At 45.3% G+C, this 26,805-nt stretch overlaps 1 protein-coding gene across 5 annotated transcripts in view; it reads left to right on the forward strand.

The window, feature by feature from the left end:
• The window catches only part of THAP4 (THAP domain containing 4), an 81,083-nt gene that overhangs the window by 16,294 nt on the left and 37,984 nt on the right, over positions 1-26,805 (forward strand). For all 5 annotated transcript variants that reach the window (XM_043492419.1, XM_043492421.1, XM_038417191.2 and 2 more), the window contains 3 exons: positions 12,732-12,891; positions 14,314-14,423; positions 15,729-15,832. In XM_043492419.1, coding sequence (XP_043348354.1) covers positions 12,732-12,891; positions 14,314-14,423; positions 15,729-15,832 — 374 coding nt within the window. The remainder of the gene's footprint in view (positions 1-12,731; positions 12,892-14,313; positions 14,424-15,728; positions 15,833-26,805) is intronic.

A 26,805-nucleotide genomic window follows, 5' to 3' on the forward strand; every position in this document is an offset into this window, starting at 1 on the left:
TCTAGTGTTAAGTATAATTTATAGCAGTTGGGGGGTTTTCCCCTTCAACAAGTGCCCTGTGGGGCTCCGGGGCATGCTGTCCCGGAGCTTCAAACCTTGTAGCTCCTGCGGCAAGCCTATGCCCATGGGCAATCCCCACAACTGCTGTCTTCCGTGTCTGGGAGAGGCCCACCAGGTGGACAAGTGTAAAATTTGCAGGGCATTTAAGCCCCATACCAGAAAGGAGAGGGACATTCACCTGAAACAACTCCTCATGGAGTCTGTTCTCCATCCGCCACAAGACTTGGGCCTGAGCCCCTCGGTGCGGAGCACTCCTCCACCGGTGCCGTCTACAGCACTGCAAAAGGGCTCGGCACACCCTCCTAGGAACCAGCGATCTCCCGGGGCCCAGAAGCGCTCCTCCAGGCACCGCTCCCACTCCCCGGCTGCCCATAAAAAGCAGGCCATGGGAGGACCTCCTCAGAGGTTTGAAGCGGACGCCGCAGCCCCAGCAGGACACAGTGCAGACCATACCCATAAGACTGACAGACCCTCCAGTAGGCCTCAGCCGCACGGGCCCTCAGTCCCCCGGGCAGCCCCGGACCCGCTGCACCTGCAGGTGGAGGAGGTCACGCTGCCCTCCACTCTGGACGCTTTTGAGGCCGCTAGAGGGCTCATTGAGATGACTCTGCCTGTGTCCCTGGTCTTGAGGCCTCCACCAACTCGAGCCCCGGTACCGTCAAGGGGCAAACTGACAATGTTTGGGCCGTCTGCCCCCAGATCAGCATCACTGCGCCGCTCTGAGTCCCGGCACCATTCTGAGTCCTGGCATTACACGTATGTTACGCACCAGTCTAACTCACGGCTCTGGTCCGACTCGCGGCACTGGTCTCGCAATCCTGATCCTTGGAGCCGTTCCTGCTCGAGATGGTTGTCAGCTGATAGGTCGTGGTCCCACTCAAGGTCTAGGTCATGGTCTGAGACCCCGTGGCACCTCTCAGATGGTCATCATTCCGTGCACCGTTCTACGTCGCGGCACCGCACCTCTCCAAGTTGCCAATTGCAGCATCGCTCTCCGGCACGGCGCAGATCTCCGGCACGGCACTGGTCACTCTCTCGACGCCGCTCCCCATCGAGGCGAGGTCCAACTTCTTGGTGCCTGTCAACCTCACAGTACCACTCTCCACAATGGCACCAGTCACTGCCCAAATCTCACCATTCCTTGTGGTACCCATCCCACCCGTCGGGGGATGCAGAGCCTTCCTCGAGCATCGCCCCTCCTTTGTCGTCCTGCTCCCAGTCTCCCTCCCTTAGGTCAGGTAGGGCATCGGAAGCTTCGGACGTACCCCCATCAGGCCCAGGCAGCCTCAAATAGGACACCTCAGTACCCCACTGGCAACCCCACTGGCAGTTCTGGACCCCCTGAGCATACCACCAGGCCCAGGCTGTCCCTCTGCCACCACGTTCGGGGTCCCGCCTTTCCGAGGCAACTCTCAGTCACCCACCTCTGGACCCTGCACAAACTCTGGAACCAGCCCCACCCGCGGTGGAGGCTACTCCCAGTGCTCAGGAGGAACCAGACCCAACAGACCAAAGGGCTGTTTCAGACCCGGCCCTGCCGGTCGCGTCCTCCTCATCTTCTCCTGATGAGGCTGTAGCGGGCACATCCACATCCGGCCCACCTCCCATGGACTTCAGGGCACAGCAAGAGCTCCTCCGGCGGGTGGCCCTGAACATGAACCTCCAAGTGGAGGAGGTTGTAGAAGAAGAGGACCCGGTGGTGGACATCCTGACACCAGAAGGGCCTTCTAGAGTAGCCTTGCCAGTTGTTAAAACTATTCAGTCTAATGCCAAAACAATCTGGCAAATTCCGGCCTCCATTCCCCCCATGGCCAAGGGAGCTGAAAGGAAGTACCTTGTCCCGACTAAGGGGTATGAATACCTTTTCACACACACAGCCCCCCTGCTCCCTGGTGGTGGATGCGGTAAATGAGAGAGAAAGGCAGGGTCAGCAGGGGCCCGCCCCTAAATCAAAGGATGTGAAACACCTGGATCACTTTGGGAGAAAGGTTTATTCCACAGGTGGCCTTTCCCTTCGGATCGCTAATCAATTCACGATCCTTAGCAGATACAATTACAATTCTTGGTCTGCTATTCAGAAGTTCCAGGAGCTTCTCCCATTTGATTCACACACAGAGCTGGGGGCCATTGCCGAGGAGGGCAGACTAGCGGCCCAGACTTCTCTTCAAGGCTCCCTGGATGCCGTGGATGTGGCAGCGCGCACACTGGCGTCTGGCATCGCCATGCGACGTAACGCCTGGCTCCAGTCCTCGGCCTTTCACCGGAAGTCAAGCAAACAATCCAGGACCTCCCATTCAACGGTTAAGGCCTATTCGCCGAACAGACGAATTCGAGACTGCATAGCCTGAAAGATTCACGTAATACCATTAAGTCTTTAGTCATGCATACCCCCGCAACTCAGAGAAAGCCATTCAAGCCACAGCCCACCCAGTAGCATTCCTTCCCCACTAGACCCAGGCAGGACTTTTCCCGCAGAAGGAGCAGATACTCTTGGCGCAGGCCATCACACCCCTCTCCTGGGCAGGGCCAATCTAGCCCCCTCCAGGCCCTAAGTGCACCTTTTGAAGATACGCACAAGGACGGATTACCAGTCCACAACCCAGTCAGCTATCCTCCCTTTCTGAACTGTCTATCCCGCTTCTACCATGCATGGTCCCTTATTATATCGGACCAATGGGTCCTCCACACGGTAGAGGCAGGATATTCTATCCACTTCTGTTCCTTCCCGCCCTCCCAAACCCTTGCCCGTCCCTCTTCGGGGACCCCTATCACGAGCACCTCCTTATTCAGGAGGTCTAGTCCCTCCTCACTCTGGGAGCCATGGAGGAGGTGCCTCAGGAACTCAAAGGCAAGGTTTTCTACTCATGTTACTTCCTAGTCCCCAAGGCAAAAGGAGGCCTACGGCCCATTCTAGACCTCAGGGAGCTCAACAGGTACATCTTCAACTTGAAGTTCCGCATGGTCTCCTTGGGCACGATCATTCCCTCGCTGGATCCAGGAGACTGGTACGCCACCCTCGATGTGAAGGATGCCTATTTTCACATCTCAATCACTCCGTCTTACAGACGTTTTCTCCACTTCGTGGTGAACAAGATGCACTATCAGTTCACAGCCCTCCCATTCGGCCAGAGCACTGCTCCTCGTGTCTTCACCAAATGCATGGCAGTCATCGCAGCCTTCCTTCACTGCCATCACATGCATATCTACCCATACCTAGACGACTGGCTCATACGAGGCTGGTCCCGCCAGCACATAGAATCACAGGTGCAATTGGTCAGAGACATGTTCGACTGCTTGGGCAGCATTCTCAATGTCAACAAGTCGATTCTCGCTCCGACCCAAACAATAGAATTTATCGGAGCAGTTCTGGATGCAAATCAAGCGAGAGTGTTTCTCCCAGAGGCCCGACGTCTAGCCCTTGCACACGTAATCACCGGTCCTTGCAGTTTTCCCACTACCACAGCGAGACAGTATCTCAAGCTGCTGGGCCACATGGCGTACTGCACTTACGTGGTGCAGCATGCTAGGTTGCAGCTCACTCCCCTACAGGCGTGGCTGGTGTCCTTATATCACCCGGGCTGTGACAGTCTGGACATGGTGCTCACCGTTCTGAGGCATATCCTCGATTCCCTGCGTTGGTGGCTGGACCCCCACATGGCGGCCGCCGGAGTTCCATTCCACCCTCCCCAGCCCACTCTGACCCTGGTAATGGACACGTCCGCGCTGGGCTGGGGAGCGCATCTCGGAAGCCTGACGACTCAGGGTCTATGGCAAGTAGAGGAACTGGCCCTGCATGTCAATATCAAAGAACTCAGGGCTATCCGACTCATTGGCAAGCATTTCTGCCCCGTTTGCAGAGCCATTGTGTAGCGGTGCTGACAGACAACACCACAGCTATGTTTTATTTAAACAAACAAGATGGAGCCCGGTCATCTCCTCTGTGTCAGGAAGCCCTTCTACTATGGGAATTCTGCCTAGCCCACTCCATCCTTCTCCAAGCTTCATACCTGCTGGGCATTCAGAACGTACTGGCAGACGACTTGAGCAGACGCTTCCTTACACACAAATGATTGATTTGTCTGTACATTATCTACTCCATTTTCCACAGCTGGGGGCTTCCCCGAATTGATCCGTTCGCCGCACAGGCCAACAGGAAATGCCCAACCTTCTGCTCCTTCCGGGGTCATAGCCGGGCTTGATCGCAGATGCCTTCCTGATTCCGTGGTCCGGTCAGTTACTATATGCCTTCCTGCCATTTCCTCTGGTTCACAAGGTGCTTCTCAAGGTCCGCAGGGACAAGGCAGATGTCATACTGGTGGCCCCAGCTTGGCCTTGCCAGTGCTGGTACCCCCCCTCTTGTATCTGTTGATCCGGGTCCCGCTGTGTCTACCTCTCACTCCCAATCTCATCTCAGAATCATGGTCGTCTCCTCCATCTGGACCTTCAGTCTCTCCATGTCATGGTCTGGAGGATCCGTGGTTGAACCAGGCTGAGCTCACCTGTTCGGACTTGGTGAGACAGGTGCTCCTGGAAAGCCGCAAACCTTCTACCAGGATTACATGCAAAGCAAAGTGGAGTGTTTGGTTTCCATTTGGTGTGCTCAACAGCAGGTGCTCCCACTTCAGGCTTCAATACCGTGCATCCTGGACTATCTAGTGCACTTGAAAGACCAGCATCTGGCATTTGGCTCTCTTAAGGTCCACCTCGCGGCTATCTCAGCATTCCACCCAGGCGTTTCTGAGCGTTCCATGTTTGCACACCCCATTGTGGGATGTTTCTTAAAAGATCTGGAAAAAGTCCATCCCCAGATGAAGCCCCCTGTGCGGCCTGGGACCTTAACTTAGTTCTTTCTTGTCTCATGGGTCCTGCTTTCAAGCCACTAGCTTCCTGCTCACTCCTCTACCTTTCCTGGAAGGTTGCCTTCCTAGTGGCCATTACCTCAGCACAACATGTTTCTGAGCTACGGGTCCTCACGTGTGAGCCACCATATACCATTTTCCATAAGGACAAAGTTCAGCTTAGATCTTGTCCAGCTTTCCTACCAAAAGGTGTATCCCGTTTCCATGTTAGCCATGATATTTTCCTGACGGTTTTCTACCCAAAACCGCATGCCAATCTTCGGAAGCAGCAGCTGCATTCATAGGATGTCAGAAGGGTGCTCGCCTTCTACATAGATCAAACAAAACCGTTCCACAAGACAACCCAGTTGTTCGTCGCTATAGCGGAACGAATGAAAGGTGAGTGGATATCTTCATGGATTACCATGTGTATTCACACTTGTAATAACTTGGCAAATGTCCCTCCGCCTGCTGTTATGGCTCATTCCATGAGAGCTCAAGCCTCCTCTGCAGCCTTCCTAGTGCATGTACCCCACCAGGAAATCTGCAGGGTTGCCACATGGGCTTCGGTGCACACCTTCACGTTGCACTATGCCATTGTCCATCAATCTCATGACGATGCGGCCTTTGGCAGGGCGATTCTTCAGTCTGCGATACCTTGACTTTGACCCCACCTCCGAGATAAGGCTTAGGAGTCACCTAACTGGAATTGATATGAGCAAGCACTCGAAGAAGGAAAAACAGTTACTCATCCTTTTTGTAACTGTGGTTCTTCGAGATGTATTGCTCATATCTATTGCATTTCCCCCCCACCTTCTCCTCTGTCGGAGTTGCCAGCAAGAAGGAACTGAAGGGGGGTCGGGCCAGCAGGGTCATACGTAGAGTGCCATATCGGCGCCACTTCAGGGGGCTCCACAGCCGGCCTGATGGGTAGCTGCTAGGGAAAAGTTTCCGACATCTGTGCGCGCAATGCGTGCACACCTAACTGGAATAGATATGAGCAACACATCTCGAAGAACAACAGTTACAAAAAGGGTGAGTAACTGTTTTTTCTGTTGCAAACCCCTCTGCATAGCAGTGGAGCTCGAAGTGTATTCCAGGTTAATGTTCTTCAGCTTCAGAAAATAGGAATCTCTTTTCACACAGTCAAAAACTGAAAATCACTGCCTGCTTTATCTTTTGCACAGAAGAGAGGACTTTGAATTGCTGCAATATCACTTGCTCCACTAGAGGGGAGCAAAAGCCTACGTTGCAGACCAAAGGCCATGGTCCCCAAAGCTTCCCTGTTCACTTAAACTTGGGACTTTTTCTGTTATAAAGTGCAAAGAGAGCACTCAACAGGGAGAAGGGATCGGAGCGCAGTATACACTTTCAGCAAGCAGGAGGCAAATATCTATTTGACAGGATATCAGCACTCTTTTGACTCACTGATTTGCACACGCAGAGAGAAGGTGGAAAGAAAAGATCTTTCTTAGAAAGCTGTCCTGCTGTGAAGGGCTTTGATCTTAGGGTTTTCTATAGCACCCATCACCATAGTATCTAAGCTAAAAACCATTTGATTGTGTGTATGTTTATTTACAACATGGCAAATAATGTGGGGAGCCTGCAGATATTATTCCCTATATAAGTAAAAAGTCAGTACCTAAAAATGTGAAATATAAACATTTAATGTTTCTGCCCTCCCACCCCAGTTTGAGAACCACGTATCATCAGTACTGTCAGCTGTGAAGAGTGCAAACTGATCTGACAATCTTTGCAAACTATTGCTATAATTCTATAGAAATACCATCAATCTCACTGTGGGATCTGATGCAAATATCTTGTTATTCTATCTCAGTGTGTTTCAGGAGAATGAAATGTAATTAGGGGCATTATATTTGTTTTAAAACTGTTTTAACACTTGCTAAACTTGAGGAGAGAGAACATAAGAATGGCCATACTGGGTCAGACCAAAGGTCCATCTAGGCCAGTAGCCTGTCTTCCAACAGTGGCCAATGCCAGGTGACCCAGAGGGAATGAACAGAACAGGTAATCAAGTGATCCATTCCCTGTCACCCATTCCCAGCTTCTGGCAAACAGAGGCTAGGGACACCATCCTTGCCCATCCTGGCTAATAGCCATTGATGGACCTGTCCTCCATGAATGTGTCTGGGTTTTTTTTAACCCTTTTATGGTCTTGGCCTTCACAACATCCTCTGACAAGGAGTTCCACAGGTTGACTGCGTTGTGTGAATAAATACTTCCTTTTGTTTGTTTTAAACCTGCTGCCTATTAATTTCATTTGGTGAGCCCGAGTTCTTGTGTAATGAGGAGGAGTAAATAAGACTTCCTTATTTACTTTCTCCACACCAGTCATGATTTTATAGACCTCTATCATATCCCCCCTTAGTCGTCTTTTTTCCAAGCTGCAAAGCCCCAGTCTTATTATTCTCTCTTCATGTGGCAGACACTCCATGCCGCTAATCATTTTTGTTGTCCTTTTCTGAACCTTTTCCAATTCCAATATATCTTTTTTGAGATGGGGCAACCACATCTGCGTGCAGTATTCAAGATGTGGGCATACTAAGGGTTTATATAGAGGCAATATGATATTTTCTGTCTTATTATCTATCCTTTTCTTAATGATTCCCAACATTGTTTGCTTTTTTGACTGCCGCTGCACATTGAGCGGATGTTTTCAGATAATTATCCACAGTGACTCCAAGATCACTTTCTTGATTGTTGACAGCTAATTTAGACCCCATCATTTTATATGTATAGTTGGGATTATGTTTTCCAATGAGCATTACTTTGCATTTATCAATGTTGAATTTCATCTGCCCAGTTGTTGCTCAGTCACTCAGTTTTGAGAGATCCTTTTGTAGCTCTTCGCTGTCTGCCTGGGACTTAATTATCTTGAGTAGTGTTGTATCATCTGCAAATTTTACCACATCACTGTAATTTTACCACATCATGATCTTTTTCCAGATCAATTATGAATATGTTGAATAGGACTGGTCCCAGTACAGACACCTGGGGGACATCACTATTTACCTCTCTCCATTCTGAAAACTGACCATTTATTCCTACCCTTTGTTTCCTGTCTTTTAACCAGTTACCAATCCATGAGAGAACCTTCCCCCTTTATCCCATGACTGCTTATTTTGCTTAATAGCCTTTGGTGAGGGACCTTGTCAAAGGCTTCCTGAAAATCTAAATACACTATACCCACTGGATCCCCCTTGTCCACATGCTTGTTGTCTCCCTCAAAGAATTCTAGTATATTGGTGAGGCATGATTTCCCTTTACAAAAACCACCTTTACTATTCCCCAACAAATTATGTTCATCTGTGTGCCTGACAATTTTGTTTTTTACTGTCGTTTCAACCAGTTTGCCCGGTACTGAAGTCAGGCTTACTGGCCTGTAATCGCCGGCATCACATCTGGAGCCCTTTTTAAAAATTGGCATCACATTAGCTATCCTCAAGTCTTTTGGTACAGAACCTGAGATGCCACAAGAAGAGAGACCCCACAGGTGACAGAAATGAAAATTCTCTGTTGATGGGGAAAATTTTCATTAGAATCATAGAATATTAGGGTTGGAAGAGACCTCAGCAGGTCATCTAGTACAATCCCCTGCTCAAAGCAGGACGAACACCAACTAAATCATCTAAGCCAGGGCTTTGTCAAGCCAGGCCTTAAAAATCTCTAAGGATGGAGATTCCACCACCTCCCTAGGTAACCCATTCCAGTGCTTCACCACCCTCCTAGTAAAATAGTGTTTCCCAATATCCAACCTAGAACCCCCCCCCCCACACACACTGCAACTTGAGATCATTGCTCTTTGTTTGTCATCTTCCACCACTGAGAACAGCCGCACTCCACCCTCTTTGGAACCCCTCTTCAGGGAGTTGAAGTCTATCAAATCCCCCCTCACTCTTCTCTTCTGCAGACTAAACAAGCCTAGTTCCCTCAGCCTCTCCTTGTAAGTCATGTGTCCCCGCCCCCTGATCATTTTCGTTGCCCTCCGCTGGATTCTCTCCAATTTGTCCACATCCTTTCTGTGGTGGGGGGCCCAAAACTGGACGCAATACTCCAGATGTGGCCTCACAAGTGCCAAATAGAGGGGAATAATCACTTCCCTCGATCTACTGGCAGTGCTCCTACTAATGCAGCCCAATATGCTTTTAGCCTTCTTTGCAAAAAGGGCACGCTGCTGACTCATATTCAGCTTCTCATCCACTGTAATCTCCTGGTCCTTTTCTGCAGAACTGCTGCTTAGCCAGTTGGTCCTCAGCCTGTAGCAGTGCATGGGATTCTTCCATCCTAAGTGCAGGAATCTGCATTTGTCCTTGTTGAACCTCATCAGATTTCTTTTGGCCCAATCCTCCAATTTGTCTAGGTCACTCTGGACCCGATCCCTACCCTCCAGTGTATCTACCTTTCTTCCGAATTTAGTTTCATCTGTGAACTTGCTGAGAGTACAATCCATCCCATCATCCAGATCATTAATAAAGATGTTGAACAAAACCGGCCTCAGGACCTACCCCTGTGGTACTTCACTTGATACTAACTGCTAGCTAGACATCGAGCCGTTGGTCACTACCAATTGAGCCCGACAATCTAGCCAGTTTTCTATCCACCTCATAGTCCATTCATCCAATCCATAATTTTTTTAACTTGCTTGCAAAAATACTGTGGAAGACGCTATCAAAAGCTTTGCTAAAGTCAAGATATATCACATCCACTGCTTTCCCCATATCCACAGAGCCAGTTATCTCATCATAGAAGGCAATCAGGTTGGTCAGGCATGACTTGCCCTTGGTGAATCCATGTTGACTGTTCCTGATCACCTTCCTCTCCTCCAAGTGCTTCAAAATGGTTTCCTTGAGGACCTGCTCCATGATTTTTCCAGGGACTAAGGTGAGGCTGACAGGTGTGTAGTTCCTTCGGTTCTCCTTCTTCCCTTTTTTAATAGATGGGCACCATATTTGCCATTTTCCAGTCGTCCGGGATTTCCCCCAATCGCCATTAGTTTTCAGAGATAATGGCCAATGGCTCCGCAATCACATCAGTCAATTTCCTCAGCACCCTCGGATGCATCATTCCCTTACCTTTTAGTCTGCTCCTCTAAACATGGACTCTCTCTCCTCCCTTTCCCACTACTTTTAACAAACAATTTGGGATTGAGGCACAGTGAGTTTCACACTGGCCTAGCAAGTTTTCACCTATGACATCACCCGTTTAGATCATTGATTTTCTTCATAATTTAGTCTCTACCTTCCATCCTAGCCAAACCTGTGTCACATTCCTGCTTGTTGCCAGGTAATGATCGCAGTAGGTGTATAAACTCTTTTCCCATTGGGTTGAGTGTGTGGACTCTTTTAGCTAGTGTGGGAGAGGAACTCTAGACCATGCAGTGGGCATATCCAGTTATGTTTGTTTTGGTCTTCCCTGATGTAATAGCGGTAATGTATCCCTTTTCTTACTCGCATCATCAGTATGAAATGCTTTGCCATTCACAGGGACCTGAAATGGTGTCCGTGCATCTCAATTTCTTGGGGTGAGAGAGGTTGTTTTTGTTTTTTTTGTTTTTTTTTACAGTGCACACCCTATTAAAATCACATTACACAATAAAAAATGCATAACTGTTATTTACCAAAGCTGTTCCTCTCACAGTGATTCATTAAAGAAGATGTCTTTGTGTCATGAGACAAAGGTTCCATATAAATGTAATAATGGAATAGAGCTATTCCCATCACAGACCAGCTTTCTGGTCCATTTCTACTTTAGCCTGTGTGCCATAGTGTCTTAATTGGCTTTTACCTAGCCTGGGCCTTAAGCATAAGCAAAGCAACTTTTGGACTAACCCTTATTCCTGTCTAGCAGTGGGAAAACAATTCACTGTGAGTTTCCAGCAGAGGGGAGGCAAATTATGGCCTCATTAGCCCCTTCCAAGAGTTTGTGCCCAAGTTCTGATTGGCCTCTTTCACATCCACAAGTTGGCCCTGATTATATCTTTGTCATTCTTCATCCAGACATTCATTACTGTATTTTGTGGTTTGGCTTGGAGCACCGAAAATGTTTGTGAGGTGGGTCTGTCAGTCAGTTTCCTGATGAATGGGAATCATCAAGAAAGGGATAGATAATAAGACAGAAAATATCATATTGCCTCTATATAAATCCATGGTACACCCACATCTTGAATACTGCATGCAGTTGTGTCACCCCATCTCAAAAAAGATGTATTGGAATTGGAAAATGTTCAGAAAAGGGCAGCAAAAATTATTAGGGGTATAGAACGGCTTCTGTATGAGGAAAGATTAATAAAACTGGGACTTTTCAGCTTGGAAAAGAGGCAACTAAGGCGGGATGTGATAGAGGTCTATAAAATCATGAGTGGTATAGAGAAAGTAAATAAGGAAGTGTATTTACTCTTTCTCATAATATAAGAACAAGAGGCCACCAAATGAAATTAAAAGGTAGTGGGTTTAAAACAAACACAAGAAAGTATTTTTTCATGCAATGCACTGTCAACCTCTGGAACTCCTTGCCAGAGGGTGTTGTGACGGCAAATACTATAACGGGGTTCAAAAGGGAGCTAGATAGATTCATGGAAGATAGGTCCATCAATGGCTATTAGCTAGGATGGGCAGGAATGGTGTCCCTGGCCTCTGTTTGCCAGAAGCTGGGATTCGGTGACAGGGCATGGATCACTTGATGATAACCTGTCTGTTCATTCCCTTTGGGGCACCTTCCATTGGCCACTGTCAGAAGACGGGATACTGGGCTTGATGGACCTTTGGTCTGACCCAGTATGGCTGTTCTTATGTGCTTATGAATTCTTCTACACGGTATCCTGCTGTAGGTCTGTGGCTTCACTGGGATGCCTAGGTGAAATATTGTTGAACAGGGATATATTGGGTTGTTGAAAACAATAGTCATCTATATTTCATGTTTGCCATCCCTATGCTCTTTTAAATGGAATTATAGCCTTTTTAGGTGTTGTAAATAGCCTGGTTTGCAGCCCCATGTTTTGTATCAATGCTGTAACTTAACTTGGCAAGGGTGTGAAGGTACCACTCTTTCAAGCACTCTTGCAGAATATAGCTATACTATATCCAGGTGATCCTTTAACCACCTTCATTCTCCTCTATTAAATCCCCATCCTCTTCCATGTATAGTTCATTGCTACATTGTGGCATCAGATTCTATGGCTGGAAAGGCTTCTACTGTCTGTCCTCTCTTGTCACACTGCATTTAGACTAGCCACGAGAAGAGTCCCTAATGGCACTGCATCCTACTTCCTGACCCTTACTAGAGACTTATGCCAAACTTCTGAAAGTTGGATGACTGAAGTTATGCACCTGATGTTGGGCAGATTGTTTTCTGAGATGATGAATAGTCACATCTCCTGCTTAAGCCAGGAGGAGGTGCAGATACTCGGCGTTTCTGAAAATCAGGCCATGTAATGAAGGTATCTAAATATGTTTTTAGTGCCTAACTTGCAGCCCTGAAGTTTCACAGTTTTTCCTTGAACATACACCTATTCTTTATCAACACTGATTGGGGAAGCCTGAGTTGATGAGCTCTATATGCAGTCACATGCTGTATTAACTACAAGACCAACAGGCAGATTTTAAGTCAGACTTGTTCTCCACAACTGTTGTCCTTTGTTCTCAGATCCATTCATACTTTGAGGGTGCCACTGATCTAGCAAGAAGCAGTGATGATATATTCTAACATCTGTGAGATGCTTTTCCATAAACTCTCCCCCATTCTACACAGTTGACAGAGAACTCTTAAGCAGATCTCTGAGTCAAAAGTTCCTGATTCTTTCCTCCTTCTCAACAGAGACCCCGCAGCTAAACCCTGTGATTGAGCCTCTGTCCTGGATGCTGGGCACCTGGCTGTCAGACCCACCGGGAGATGGTGACTTCCCTACAATGAAGCCCTTTCAGTACCTGGAAGAGGTGCGCATCTCTCACGTGGGGCAGCCCATGCTGAACTTTTCGTAAGTCTAAAACTTAGTTTGTCATGGCAATACCTTTGGATGGAGTTTGCATAAACCCCAACAGGTTTACTGGCTGCACATAAAAAAAAAAAAGTGGTATAGTAAAAATTATTCACCTGTCAGAAGAGAGGATGTGATTGGATCTGACTGGGTGGCCTGATTTGTAGAGGTGCTGAGCAGTAACAGCTCCTTTGCAACATATGCCCGGGTTACACACCTAAATCTGGCAACTGCTGTTCTTGATTAAACGTTTGTCTGCATTTCTGTTCACTTAAACGTTTACAAATCATTACACACCTCAGTGGGAATGCAGAAATAAATGGGCAGGCCAGGGAGCAGGACAATAATTTTAAGTGTGCACATGCTAGTGACCTGTTGCCAAAGGACCACAAGCAGTTAATAGAGCACATCCATGTGATCCACAAAGTGCAAAGTTTTGAGAGCCATGCAGCAGAGGACTTGGGAGGTTGGGCAAGAGAGTGATTCCATGAGAGAGATTTATTTGAATGGTCCAAAGAATCATCATATTTTGAATATCAGTAGGTTTTTAACTTTCTAGACACTTAAACCTGGTGTGTGTGTGTGTGTGTGTGTGTGTGTGTGTGTGTGTACGTGTACGTGTATGTATATAGTCACAAATTTACACTTACTCATTTATACAAATGAGGGGTTGGAAATGCCATCTAGTGACATGGGAAATAAGAAAGAAGCAGAAAAAGTATGCTCTGCTAGTCTGACAGTATTTAATTAATAATCAAAAGTGCAGGCAGACTCAATGGTGCAGCTGCACTAATGCAATTTATTGTTGCACACAAGACCCAGAGTAGGACTGACCAGAATACATAATTGCAGGGGCTGACGGAGACTACATGTGTCTCCGAGTTGGTGTATTTGTGCTTTGTCGAGAAGAGCAATGACTTAATGGCTCTTGCAGACTGATATATGGAGGACGCGGCCAGTCAGCCAACCTTGCAAACTGGAAGATAGATGGTATAGGATCAGATATTTAATTGAGTAAGGAGGAGTATACAGGTGGCCCCCAATCAATGAAAGGGCGGAATTCCCAAGGATCCCTCTCAGCGAGTCCTTGTATTGAGACAGATGAGTTGTTGAAAATTCCAAGCATTAGCATGAAAAGCAAAGTATCTCTGTAAATGTTAGCTAGGCATAACATGATGTATCTTATACAGGTTTAGAACTTCCAGTGCTGAAATGCTGCTTTACTGCTGTGCCAGGCACTGGTGCATCCATAGTATGGAGATGTTTTTTGTATTCTTCTATTCATAATGTAGGTACATCTGGTGACCATTCCATTGAATAAAGTATCATTCTCTCGGTGATGAGACTGGGCTGAACACCTTGCATTTTGCTACTCTTCCATAGCAGAAATATGGTAGTTTTAGCATCCTGATTTCCCAACAGGTTTAATGCTTTCCATCCAGACACCAGGAAGCCAATGCACAGAGAATGTGGATTCATCCGCCTCAAACCTGACACTAACAAGGTGGCCTTCATCAGTGCCCAGAACACAGGTACTGGCCCAATACCCTACTAATTTGCACTATTGCTTTAAATTTGGGTTCTGTGGGGGAGGGAAGAAGGACCAGCCATCTCCTACATCCATGCTTCAGAACATTATTGGGCCTGTGTGAGGTTTTCATATAATCTGTTTTAATTGATAATCCGGCACCACGAAGCAGTATTTCTACCTCTGGTATGAATGAGCTCCTGCACTGTGAAACCCATTGTGAGTGACAAGTTGCCAGTGATTCATGTAGTGCTTTGGGAGAAGAACTAGGCCTCCAGCTTTCTCCAAGGGCGCCAGAGGACTCTAAACCAGGATACCACTCAAGTCCTATGCGAGGTTAGTGGGTGTCCTCTTTTTGAATAGAACAATAAGTTGGATGGGGATGAAGCTCCCCCAAAATACCTTCCAATTTCCGAGCACAGCTTTATAAACAAAGGATGATTAATAAAACTGAAAATCAAATACAGGTCTGGAGCCTTGAAGATAGCAGAAGGCAAGCAGCCTGCCAAGTTAAATGTAAGCTGTAACATTTCCATTCCCTTGATGGTGTCCTTCTCTCATCTATTACTCCCTACTTGAAACGCAAGTGTTCTGAAAACTGTAGATCCTACTGTGGGTGTAGGAAGGCGCACACCATGGTTCACAATTTCCTGTTTTGAGGATGCAACTCTTCCTATTACAGCTGTCATGTTATTTGGCTAATTGCCAGGTGACTCCTTAGAGACTTTGGCAGGTCACATTTCTTTTTAAAAGTTCTTACTTGTGTTAACAACACTCCAGGGGTCCACCTCATAGGGGTGCATCACAGAATTCAGATCCCACCATGGCTTTAAGCCACCTTTGCACCCTCTTTATCCTGGGCTGCTCAGGTGCCCCGGCATAATTTAGACAGTCCTAATTTACAGTGGCCTTCCCAGGCTGCTTAAAGGGGACAGAGCTGGGGTGAGAACCTCACCCAAATTATTGAAAGTGAAAGAATTTTAAAATCCAGTCAACTTCTCAAATTGCATCTAAAACTACCTAGCAGTCTGCCTTTGAGCACTCTGCTAGCTCTCTATTGAACTGCACTTTCATGCTATTGATTCCATTGCTAGTAATGGCATGGCATATCCTGGCAGGTGACTATATCATGTAGGCAGGAAGCACTAGGTTTGCCAGTTTGTCTTTCAAACTGTTAACTAAGCTGTTTGCACTGGTAGGTGCCAACAGGGAGAGCTGTGTACACTTATACAGATCTACATGTGTGGTTGCACTATAGTTAGCCTTTTGTAGCTTATAATGGTGTTAATAATATCCCTTCTCGCTCCAGGTCTTGTGGAGGTGGAGGAAGGAGAAGTGAATGGACAGGAGCTGTCTATAGCTTCTCACTCTATAGCCAGGATCTCCTTTGCTAAGAAGCCCCATGTGGAGCAGGTGAGTGTCCTGGGGTATGACACAACCACTCAGTTAGCTGTGATGAATACCTGCCCAACATTGCATCATCCCCGAGACTGCCAGTTATGGAGATGCATTGAAAAACATCCTTTTAATCAAAAAAAAAAAACTCCACACACAAACTTTAGGATGTTCACAGAAATATTTCAGTCTCTTTCCTCTCTCATTTCCTCTGTAGTCTTCAGAGGATATTTATTTTTTCCCATCCCTTTTAGGAATCCTTAAGGGGGATGTTATCCCTAAACATCTCTCCAAGATACTTTAATGGTCCTGATTCTCATTTACACTAAGGCCCCTTTTACACCTTTCTATTGCTCTGGCAGTGTAAAGGGGCCTTGGGGTAAATGAGAATCAGGCCCTGTATGTTTGGGAATAAGAGAGAAACTATTACAAAGAGCCCAAACTAACCTGAAGGGTGCTATAAGGTTTAATCCAGTTGATAGTTGTGATGTGTGTTGAGATACTTGGAGGGAAGAGGTTATAGAAATACTAAGAGAACAAGGAGAACTTGTGGCTCCTTAGAGACTAACAAATTTATTTGAGCATAAGCTTTCGTGGGCTAAAACCCACTTCATCAGATGCATGCAGTGGAAAATACAGTAGGAAGATATATATATATATACACAGAGAACATGAAAAAATGGGTGTTGCCATACCCACTATAACGATCACTCTGAAAGCAATGCTAAGTTAATTATTTATTACATGCAGTGCCTGTGAAGCACAGACTCTTCTGTAGCAGTGGCTGGCATTTGGGTGGTATACACAGCACATCAGTAAGGCAGAGGAACTTCTGCCACTGGGGCATATCCCTACTATGAGAAAAATGGCCCTGGAATCTTTGATCTTCGTGCAGAGCCGACAAGGTCTATTTTTAAACTCTTATCTAAGAGACCCCAGCATCATAAAATGCATGGTAGTCAATGAATCTGCCTTGGAATTGTAAGAGCTGACTGGACCTAGAGTTAGGTTTTTTTATTGCTGGTCTCCTACAACCACAGTGATGTGAGGGTACACAAATGAGATATATTGGCACCAAATTTCCTTAGACTTCTCTACAGAGTGCTAGTGCAGCTCTACTAAACACCCTAAGTGCCTTGTTTGTGATCCACAACTTTTCATTTTAGGTTCTACTCTCTTTCATTTGAGCTTTAGGGTTCCAATCCTCTATAGGCTCTTCCCTTCACTGCTCCTCAAATAAGGCTGTGGAACTTTAGTTTACTTTGAATTAATAAATTTAGGTACTGGGATGGGCCAAATTATGTACGTGGACAAACAAACAACTTTCATGTGGGACAACTGGAAGTTGTGGAAGTCCCTGAATGAGTCCTGGTTCTGTATTTATGAAATTTTCCAATGGGCTTCGGATCACGCCCATTGTGTGTCAAGTCTCTCTCGACTTCAGTGGGCTTTGGATCAGAGACATGCACACAAACAACATAAATAGAACACTAGCTACATTTAAAAACAAACCCCAACATTTTCCGAAGGACCCTTGCATCTAATGAACCTAGATCAGGGTTGTGCCACCTGGAACTGGGGTACCACTGAGCCTGACCCACCAGCCTGGGCTACCTTTACATTGTACTGCTGTGACAGGTCCTTAAGCCCACACCAGCACACATGCAGGTAGGAACACATCCAGCTGCAGCAACATACAGATGCTGAGATCAGCTCTGCATGGGAAGGCTTCAGCTAAGGAACTGCCCAGCTACTCAAGTGCACACCCCCCTCTGGACGGTAAACCCAAAATTATACCTGCACAAGCTCATGAAATTCGCCCCCTCCCTCAATGTGGAGAAGAATATACACAGCTTTCTGCCTCAAGTTATGACTCCCATACACAATGGTTTTAGACAAAGCAAAAATAAATGTATTAACTAGAAAAGATAGATTAAGTGATTATAAGGGATAATAAACAGATCAAAGCAGGTTACCTAGCAAATAAACAAAAATGCAATACAAGCTTAATATACTAAAAAGATTGGATACGAGTAGCAAATTCTCACCCTAAATGATGATTTAAGCCAGCTGCATGTTCTTAAGGGGCAAGCTGCACTTGCTTGCAGCTTAAAAACCGCAGGTATTCCTTTCACAAGCTAGAAACCCCCCTAGCCTGAGTCCAGCACTCCCTCCCTCCCCCAGTTCAATCCTTGTTCCTCACGTGTTTCCAAGAGTCTCCTTTGGGTGGGGAGTCAGTGAAGAACCACAACGATGTCACTCCCCTTCCTTAAAAAGCTTTTGCATACGCTGGGAACCCTTTGTCTCCAAGCTTGATTCCTACACTTTTCAGTGGAAAAACACTGGTATTCCAAGATGGAGTCCAGTACCAGGTGATCTGGTCACTTGCCCCCATAGTGTCATAACAGCCATGTTGTAGTGTCCTCAGAAAGGCTCTGGGGTGGGAGATTAGCTTCTTGTAGGACCTATTGTTCTCCCTAATGGTCCATTGACTTGCGTTTCCAGCCAGCATCTAGACTGACAGTCTTTTGCCTAGTGGGTGTTTCCCAGGTGTAAACGCATTTTTAATAGATACATAGACAATATTCCTAACTTCAGATAGCAAAATGATACATGCATACAAATGGGATCATTATATTCAGAATATCATAATCTTTTTCAATATATTACTAGTGCAATGAGGAGACTGAATGGCTGTAGAAACATCTGGGAAAGAGGAAGAAGAAAAACCAGCATCATATGACTGGTTAGCTCCCTGCATCTTATAGTTTGGGAACCACTATCCTAAATGTTCCTTGGTTCTTCAGGACCATCTTTGGTGCTCCCACCAAATCAGGGCCACAGACAGTAAAATATGTTTAATGCAAATGAATTTTCCAGATAAAGGCATTATGTTACTTGGGGAAATGTTTTTTTAGGGAAACTCTGGCTCCAAAATGAATGTAAGGTTCTGCCTATGCTTGAAACACTGTCGAGGAACAGTTACTATGCAATTATATCACCAGAAAGTTAAAGCCTGGATCCATTTTGTAGGATCTGTGCAATCTACTTATATTTTAAGGATCATACTTAAGACACGTTGTTAAGGCCGATTCCCCACTCTGGCACTTTGAGTGTAGAAGGTGGGACCCGCAAGGATTTTAAAAATTAATACTGGCCACTCCAGGCTTGTATTAAACTCCCAAGGTTACAGCTTTTTTCTGACCTTGGATGGGTAGAAGCTGCCACTACCCAAGTGCAAAAACCCCTTTGAGAATCCAGGAAGGCACACTTGGGAATTTCTTCCCTTAAGCCCTTTCACCCTGAGAAAGAAAACAAAGGAAATTAGCTGTTGCCACCAGCTAATTAAACAGCATGTGCACAAACCTTTTAGGATACAAAATTCAATCCTGTTCTTAAAAAAGGTAAATTTTATTAAAAACCAAAAGAAAGAAATACATGTGAAAACTCAGGCTATTGCTAGATTTAAAAAACCCATTTACAAAAATTAAGCATCAAGAATAACCTTTTTGAGGTCCAGCTCAAAGGATACAAGCAAAACAAAAGCATTTGGGGTTAGCACAGAGAAGTCCACAAGCCATAAAAAAATAAAAATAAATAAACCTAATTGCATCTTCCTAGACATTTTCTGATCTACTTACACATCTGGAGGTTTCAAATGAGTAGTTTTTAGGTATGATTTAGATGATTTTTCATACCTGGCCCCAAGCTTCTTACAGTATAGTTTCAGCCCTGTCTTTGCTTTTCCCCCGAGAACAACAGACAGACAGACAAAGGGGAAGTTTTTTCCCAATTTTAAAAATAATTTTTCAGTACGGTGCCCATGCTCTGTTAGGGTCTGTCTTCACTGCAGAGTTCCCCAGTCTCTTACTCCAGTGTTGGTCCTAACCCCCTTCCCATCTACACATACAATCCTCTCATTCAACTTTAGTGGTGCTTTCACTCCAGGCTAGCTGGCCGGGCAGGGTGGGGAGGGGTATGGGTTAGAGCGCAGGTTCAATTTGGCCCAGTAATCCACCACTTTGCAGTGCAGACACAAGCTAAATCACTTGGGCGCTCTTAGTTCTCCAGTGCTTTCCTTCTGAGTGCCCGGGGAAACTGTGAGAAAGGCAAGTTCTCCCACAATTCACTGGGAAAGAATCATAGAGCTGCTTAGCTCACTGCAGCACAAAGAACCAAGAGATATGCCCCCAGAAGTCCTAGCCACAGCACCAGTGAGGACCCAGTAACGAGGGTCTGGCTTTGCAGTTTGGCTGCTCACAACCAGGCTTGGCTAACCTGAGTTTGTATCATTGGTATAACAGTGCAGAGAAGATATACCCAAAGCATGAGAGCAGAGCAGAAACTGACTAGGGAACAAAGCCCAAACCACTGAGATCTTGTATGTCATAGGCCAGCACTACGGCAAGGAGGCTTGGAACTGCCAGAATGTTAGCTGGCCCTGCTGTATGAGGAAGCAGGAGATATGGTACTGTGACTTGGGCTTTGCTGTGAGGAAACTCTCTGCCAGAGCCCTAGAGCTGGAGTTAATAGGACACTGCTGTGAGGAAGCCTACACTGCTGGAGTTAGTGCTGGCATATTGAGGGCACAGCATGAGTCCTAACTGCTGTTTGTGAAGTCACAGTTGCAGAGTAACAGCAAGAGGCAAACCTAAAAACTGTCCCCCCCAAAAAATAAAAGGTACCAATCCAGTCTTGCATGTATTTTACTGAGAGATATTGATTAAAGTTAAATTACTTCAGTATCTAAAATGTTTGAGATTGGATGTAGCTTAGGGTGACAAGATGTCCCGATTTTATAGGGACAGTCCCAATACTTGGGACTTTATTTTATATAGACGCCTATTACCCACCACCCCCATCCCAATTTTTCACTCTTGTTGTCTGGTCACTCTAATGTAGATAGAGAAAAATGGTGTTAAGTACTGATAATACTCGCTGACCTCCTCTGACTACAGAAAACACAGTGCTATTTTATTCTGGACTTTAAGGCTCAAACCTGCAGCTTGGCTTTAACTGATCTTATTTTAGTGCCAGCATAAAGATTGCACTGGCAAATAACTGTGGGCCAAAATTAGCGCAGACACCGTCTGGGTCCTAAGTATGTGTGGTCTGATTAGCATACACAAAATTGTACCCATAATTGTTTGGGCCTGCAAAAATGGAGACCAGTGTCTGAAAGACTGGCCTTGGCTATCACGTCAAATTAAAAAGGTTAGAGGAGTTTTTAAAACTAAGGGCTGGGAGAAAGCTGACAGGTTTGGAGGAGCAGACAGTTCAGACAGACACATCCCTTAGGGGATGATTTATTAAAGGGGATATTGTATAGCCTAGTAAAGAGGAGAGGATAGAAGTTGATAAAGTACAGGTAGGAGCAGACTAGAGAGAGTCAAATGAAAGAGTCCCATTCAATTACATCACATGAAGGCAGACAAACTAAATATTGACAGATTTTATAAGTGCTTGTATACAAATGAGCAAAGTCTAAATACTAAGATGGGTGAACTTGAGTGCTTGGTATTGTGACAGGGTCAGGTCAGATGGCTACAGGAGAGTAATAGAAGGCAGATATATTAGCCCCAGGTTAAGTAGGTCCCTTTCCCTGGATAAGGTAACAGGGAAGGTTCCAGAACAATCAGGAACCTTCTGGAGACAAGACAGACAAGCTGATTAGAACACCTGCAGCCAATCAAGAAGCTGTTAAAATCAATTAAGGCAGGCTAATCAGGGCAACTGGGTTTAAAAAGGAGCTCACTTCAGTTTGTGGTGTGCGTGTGAGGAGCTGGGAGCAACAGGCACTAGGAGCTGAGAGTGAGAATGCGGACTGTTGGAGGACAAGCATTATCATACACCAGGAGGAAGGTCCTTTGGTGAGAATAAAGAAGGTGTTGGGAGGAGGCCATGGGGAAGTAGCCCAGGGAGTTGTAGCTGTCACACAGCTGTTCCAGGAGGCTCTCTAGACAGCTGCATTCCACAGGGCCCTGGGCTGGAACCCAGAGTAGAGGGCGGGCCCAGGTTCCCCCCAGACCTCCCAACTCCTGGTCAGACACAGGGGTCGTCGACTTGGACTGCGGGTTCAGAAAAATGGCCAAACTGAGGGCTGCCGTGAAGCTCCAAGGCGAGCAAATCCACCAATAAGCACAAGACCCACCAAGGTAGAGGAGGAACTTTGTCACAGTATTAAATGAGAATACTGAGAATAATAGGCTTCACAGAAACTTGGAACAATGATAAGCAATGGGACACGGTAATACCAGGATATTCTGTCATTTCTATATATTTTGTAAGTCATGCTGTCAGGGGAGTATGAAAGAAAGCAGAGACAAGCATAGTAAAAATCTTAAATGAATCAAACAGTACCACAGAAACTCTATGGATAGAAATTCCATGCTATAAAAGAGTATAGCAGTAGAAATATATTACTGACCACCTTTCCAAGATGGTGACTGTGACTGGGAAATGCTCAGGATGATTAGAGAGGCTACAAAAAAAAGAAAACCCAACAACAATTTCTAGAAACTATTAATGACTGCTTCATCGATCAGGTAGTCCTGGAACCCATAAGGGGAGAGGCAATTCTTGATTTAGTCCTAAGGATCTGGTTTAAGAGATAAATATAGCAGAACCCCTGAGTAATAGCAACCATAATATAATTACATTTAACATCATTGCAGGGGGGAAATACCAAAGAAACCCACCACATAAGAAAGTACTTCTTCACACAATGCACAGTCATCCTATGGAATTTGTTGCCAGAGGATGTTGTGAAGGCCAGAAGTATAGCTGGGTTCAAAAAAGATTTAGATAAGTTCATGGTGGATAGTTCCATCAATGGTTAGTAACCAAGATGGCCAGGGACACAACCCTATGCTCTGGGTGTCTCTAGACCTCTGACTGCTACAAGGTGGGACTGGATGACAAGGGATGGATCGTTCAATAATTGCCGTGTTCTGTTCACTCCCTCTGTAACACTGTTGGACGACATACTGGGCTAGGGAGACCATTGGTCTGACCCAGTATAGCCATTCTTATGAATTATCTCACCGGTGCAGATATTCTTCAGGGGCTGCTAGCATCTTTCTAGTTATCTGATTTCTTTATTCTTAGTGATTTATCAAGCTCTTACAAAATTTTAAAATAAAATGGGTAGAACTACTCAATCGCTCCTGCTGGCTGAAATATTGGCAGCCATATTGGCAGGAGAGGGGGAAAAATTGGCATACAGCTGAATAAAATAAGTGTCTGTCTTCATTCCCTGAAATTTGTACAACTCTGCCAAGGGATAGGAATTCCAGAAGTGAGGGCTCTCTACTAAAAGAGTTCACAAGAGTTCAGTCCCAAGCTCTGAAAGTTAAAATCAGCTAAAAGGCTCTTATTAAAGTGTTGAGGTCTAAGGCAAGAGGTGGTTCCTCAGGTAGTTGGCTCCCAGACCATTCAGAGTTTTAAAATGATCACCAACACCTTGCCTTTCACCTGGAAACAAACAGAAGCCCAGTGCAAAGACAAGTGTGAGCATTGTGTTCTTTTGGCTGTTTATTCCACTTGAGAGGCTGGCGTCTAAATTCTGTACCAGCTGAAGCTTCTGTTATAGGAGTGGTCCTAAGTAGAGCTCATTATGTAGTTTTGTGGAAAGCTGAGTAACGCATAGATGACTGTTACTAGGTCTGCATTAGAGAGGAGCAGTTGTAGTTTCCTAGCTAGATACAAAGGATAAAAGGCACTGCAGTCCTTGTGACCAGGTTTGTCTCTGTAGCACTCCCTTGTGGCCTATCAGGGCACAACTCTCCCAGCCCTGGGCCTCCTCTGGTAGGTTGCCGTCTCTTCGAAGGTTCGATATAGCTGTGCTTTGGCAAGACCCCACCCTTCTATTCAGGGCTTGTTTGCAAACAGTCAGTACTTTAGCTGGTCCCTCAGGGTCTGGTCATCCCTTCTAGCAGGAGGCTTGTCCAACTGGCAAGCTAGCCCAGTCTCTGGGCTGCAACCAGGTGTCTCTCATATCAGGAAAAGGAGAGCACTACACTCCTTCCTACTCTGCCCTGAATGGGCCTAGGTCTTCTCTTTTTAACTTCCCTCTCCATGCCTGATATCTGTTGCAGGTGTAGTAGGGTGGGAGCAATTGGGTACACAGGATCTCATTAACCCTCTCATTGCCATTGTGCGGACTGTCTGCTCTATCACTGTCACCTTTACAGAGAACCATGGGGTAGCAATAGTCCCAAATCTGTGAGCCATTTCGGTGAGGACATTCATCCTCAGTTGACAGCATAGATCTTACCCCTGCTTATTCCTCCAAATGCTTCTTCTCGCTTGGAAGCATCACTTATGTAGAGTGAATCACCTTCAACATTTCAATCCCCTCCAACTTGGTCAGTCACTTGGGGAGCGATGACCACTGTAGTAACTGTGTTGAAAAGAAGACATACAGCTGACTATCATCAGCACTTCAATGACTCCACAATTCTAAAGGTTGTACAGGTCTCAGTCCTGACAAATCTTCTGTTTAATAACACTGTTGCTGATGCATCATTATTTCTTCAGCTGCTTTTGATTAGTAGAGCCTTCTTAGTTCACCTACTACTGCCACTTATTTCTTTTGACAGTCGTTAATTGTGAGGTCACAAATAATTGCATTGTGACTTCAGGTGCGAAAAAGGTGGCTGGGAAAGACAAAAATAGCAAAGATTCTGGTTCTTTACCTTTTGTATTTCTCATTTACATGAACAGAATTATATCAGATGAGAATTATGGTCAAACTTTCCATAGGGCATCATCAGCAAGTCAATAATCTATCTGGGCCACCAATGAACATTTTATATCTGAGAGTCAAACCAAATGGGGAGGGGAATGCTATTTACAGGTTTTTTAAAAGCTAAAACACACATTTTCAGCTGTTAAGATTTCAAAGTGATTCCTGAACTGTCAGAAGAAGTAGGGCCAAAGCTTAAAAAGAAAACGTTTATATTCTCCTCAGAGTGTCTGTGGAAAAGATTGATTTCTAAATATTTTTACTTTTTTTAAAAGCTGTTTGTTAAAACCTGCGTACAAAATCTTGACACTCCTGTATGTGGAGAACAGCACTACTAAGCCAAAGGTTTTAAATATCCATCATAATTTTATACTGTGTGTAAACAGCTGGGGCTCACAAGGAGTAACTTGCTCATTAGAACTTCCCCTGCATGCATGCCCTAGAGAAACTGATGTACTGAACCTAATTTGCGGAGCCTAGAATGCTCAAGGTGTGTTATTCTTTGGGGGGGGATTGTGTTGGTAAAGCAGGTCAACAGTCTCTTCCTTGCTTTGGTATGAGAGTAATAAAACAAGGTGATGCATGTGAAATGGAGCTCATCTAGCACAGATCTGTGGGAGGATCACTGCTTCTGGGCCACTCTCCTATCCCATAGGGCTGGTCTACACTTAAAAGTTAGATGGTTCTAGCTACATTGCACAGGGCTGTGAACATGTCATGTCCTGTGCAACAGAGTTAGTTCAACCTAGCCTCCACTGTAGATGCAACTCGGTAGACGGAATAATTCTGCCATTGATCTAGCTACTGCCTCTCGGAGAGGTGGATTACCTACACAAACAGAACATAAGAATGGCCATACTGGGTCAGACCAAAGGTCCATCCAGCCCAGTATCCTGTCTACTGACAGTGGCCAATGCCAGGTGCCCCAGAGGGAGTGAACCTAACAGGAAATGATCAAGTGATCTCTCTCCTGCCACCCATCTCCACCCTCTGACAAACAGAGGCTAGGGACACCTTTCCTTACCCATCCTGGCTAATAGCCATTAATGGACTTAACCTCCATGAATTTATCCAGTTCTCTTTTAAACCCTGTTATAGTCCTAGCCTTCACAACTTCCTCATGCAAGGAGTTCCACAGGTTGACTGTGTGCTAAGTGAAGAAGAATTTCCTTTTATTTGTTTTAAACCTGTTACCCATTAATTTCATTTGGTGGCCCCTAGTTTTTATATTATGGGAAGAAGTAAATAACACTTCCTTGTTCACTTTCTCTATACCACTCATGATTTTATATACCTCTATCATATCGCCCCTTAGTCTCCTCTTTTCCAAGCTGAAAAGTCCTAGCTTCTTTAATCTCTCCTCATATGGGACCCATTCCAAACCCCTAATCATTTTAGTTGCCCTTTTCTAATGCCAGTATATCTTTTTTGAGATGAGGGGACCACATCTGTACGCAGTATTCAAGATGTGGAGTACCATGGATTTATATAAGGGCAATAAGATATTCTCTGTCTTATTCTCTATCCTTTTTTTAATGATTCCTAACATCCCGTTTGCTTTTTTGACTGCTGCCTCACACTGTGTGGACTTCTTCAGAGAACTATCCATGATGACTCCAAGATCTTTCTCCTGATTAGTTGTAGCTAAATTAGCCCCCATCATATTGTATGTATAGTTGGGGTTATTTTTTCCAATGTGCATTACTTTACATTTATTCACATTAAATTTCATTTGCCATTTTGTTGTCCAATCACTTAGTTTTGTGAGATCTTTTTGAAGTTCTTCACAGTCTGCTTTGGTCTTAACTATCTTGAACAGTTTAGTATCATCTGCAAACTTTGCCACCTCATTGTTTACCCCTTTCTTCAGATCATTTATGAATAAGTTGAATAGGACTGACCTTTGGGGAACATCTCTACTCCACCACCCCTCTCCATTCTGAAAATTTTCCATTTACTCCTACCCTTTGTTCCCTGTCTTTTAATCAGTCCTCAGTCCAGGAAAGGATCTTCTTATCCCATGAGATCTCTTATCCCATGACGACTTAATTTACGTAAGAGCCTTTGGTGAGGGACCTTGTCAAAGGCTTTCTGGAAATCTAAGTACACTATAAGGATCCCCCTTGTCCACGTGTTTGACCCCCTCAAAGAACTGTAATAGATTAGTAAGACATGAGCTCCCTTTACAGAAACCATATTGACTTTTGTGCAACAGAAATCCACTTTCTTCAACACAGCAGCTCTA

The sequence above is a fragment of the Dermochelys coriacea genome, chromosome 9, assembly GCF_009764565.3.
Source record: "Dermochelys coriacea isolate rDerCor1 chromosome 9, rDerCor1.pri.v4, whole genome shotgun sequence".
Lineage (NCBI taxonomy): Eukaryota > Metazoa > Chordata > Testudines > Dermochelyidae > Dermochelys > Dermochelys coriacea.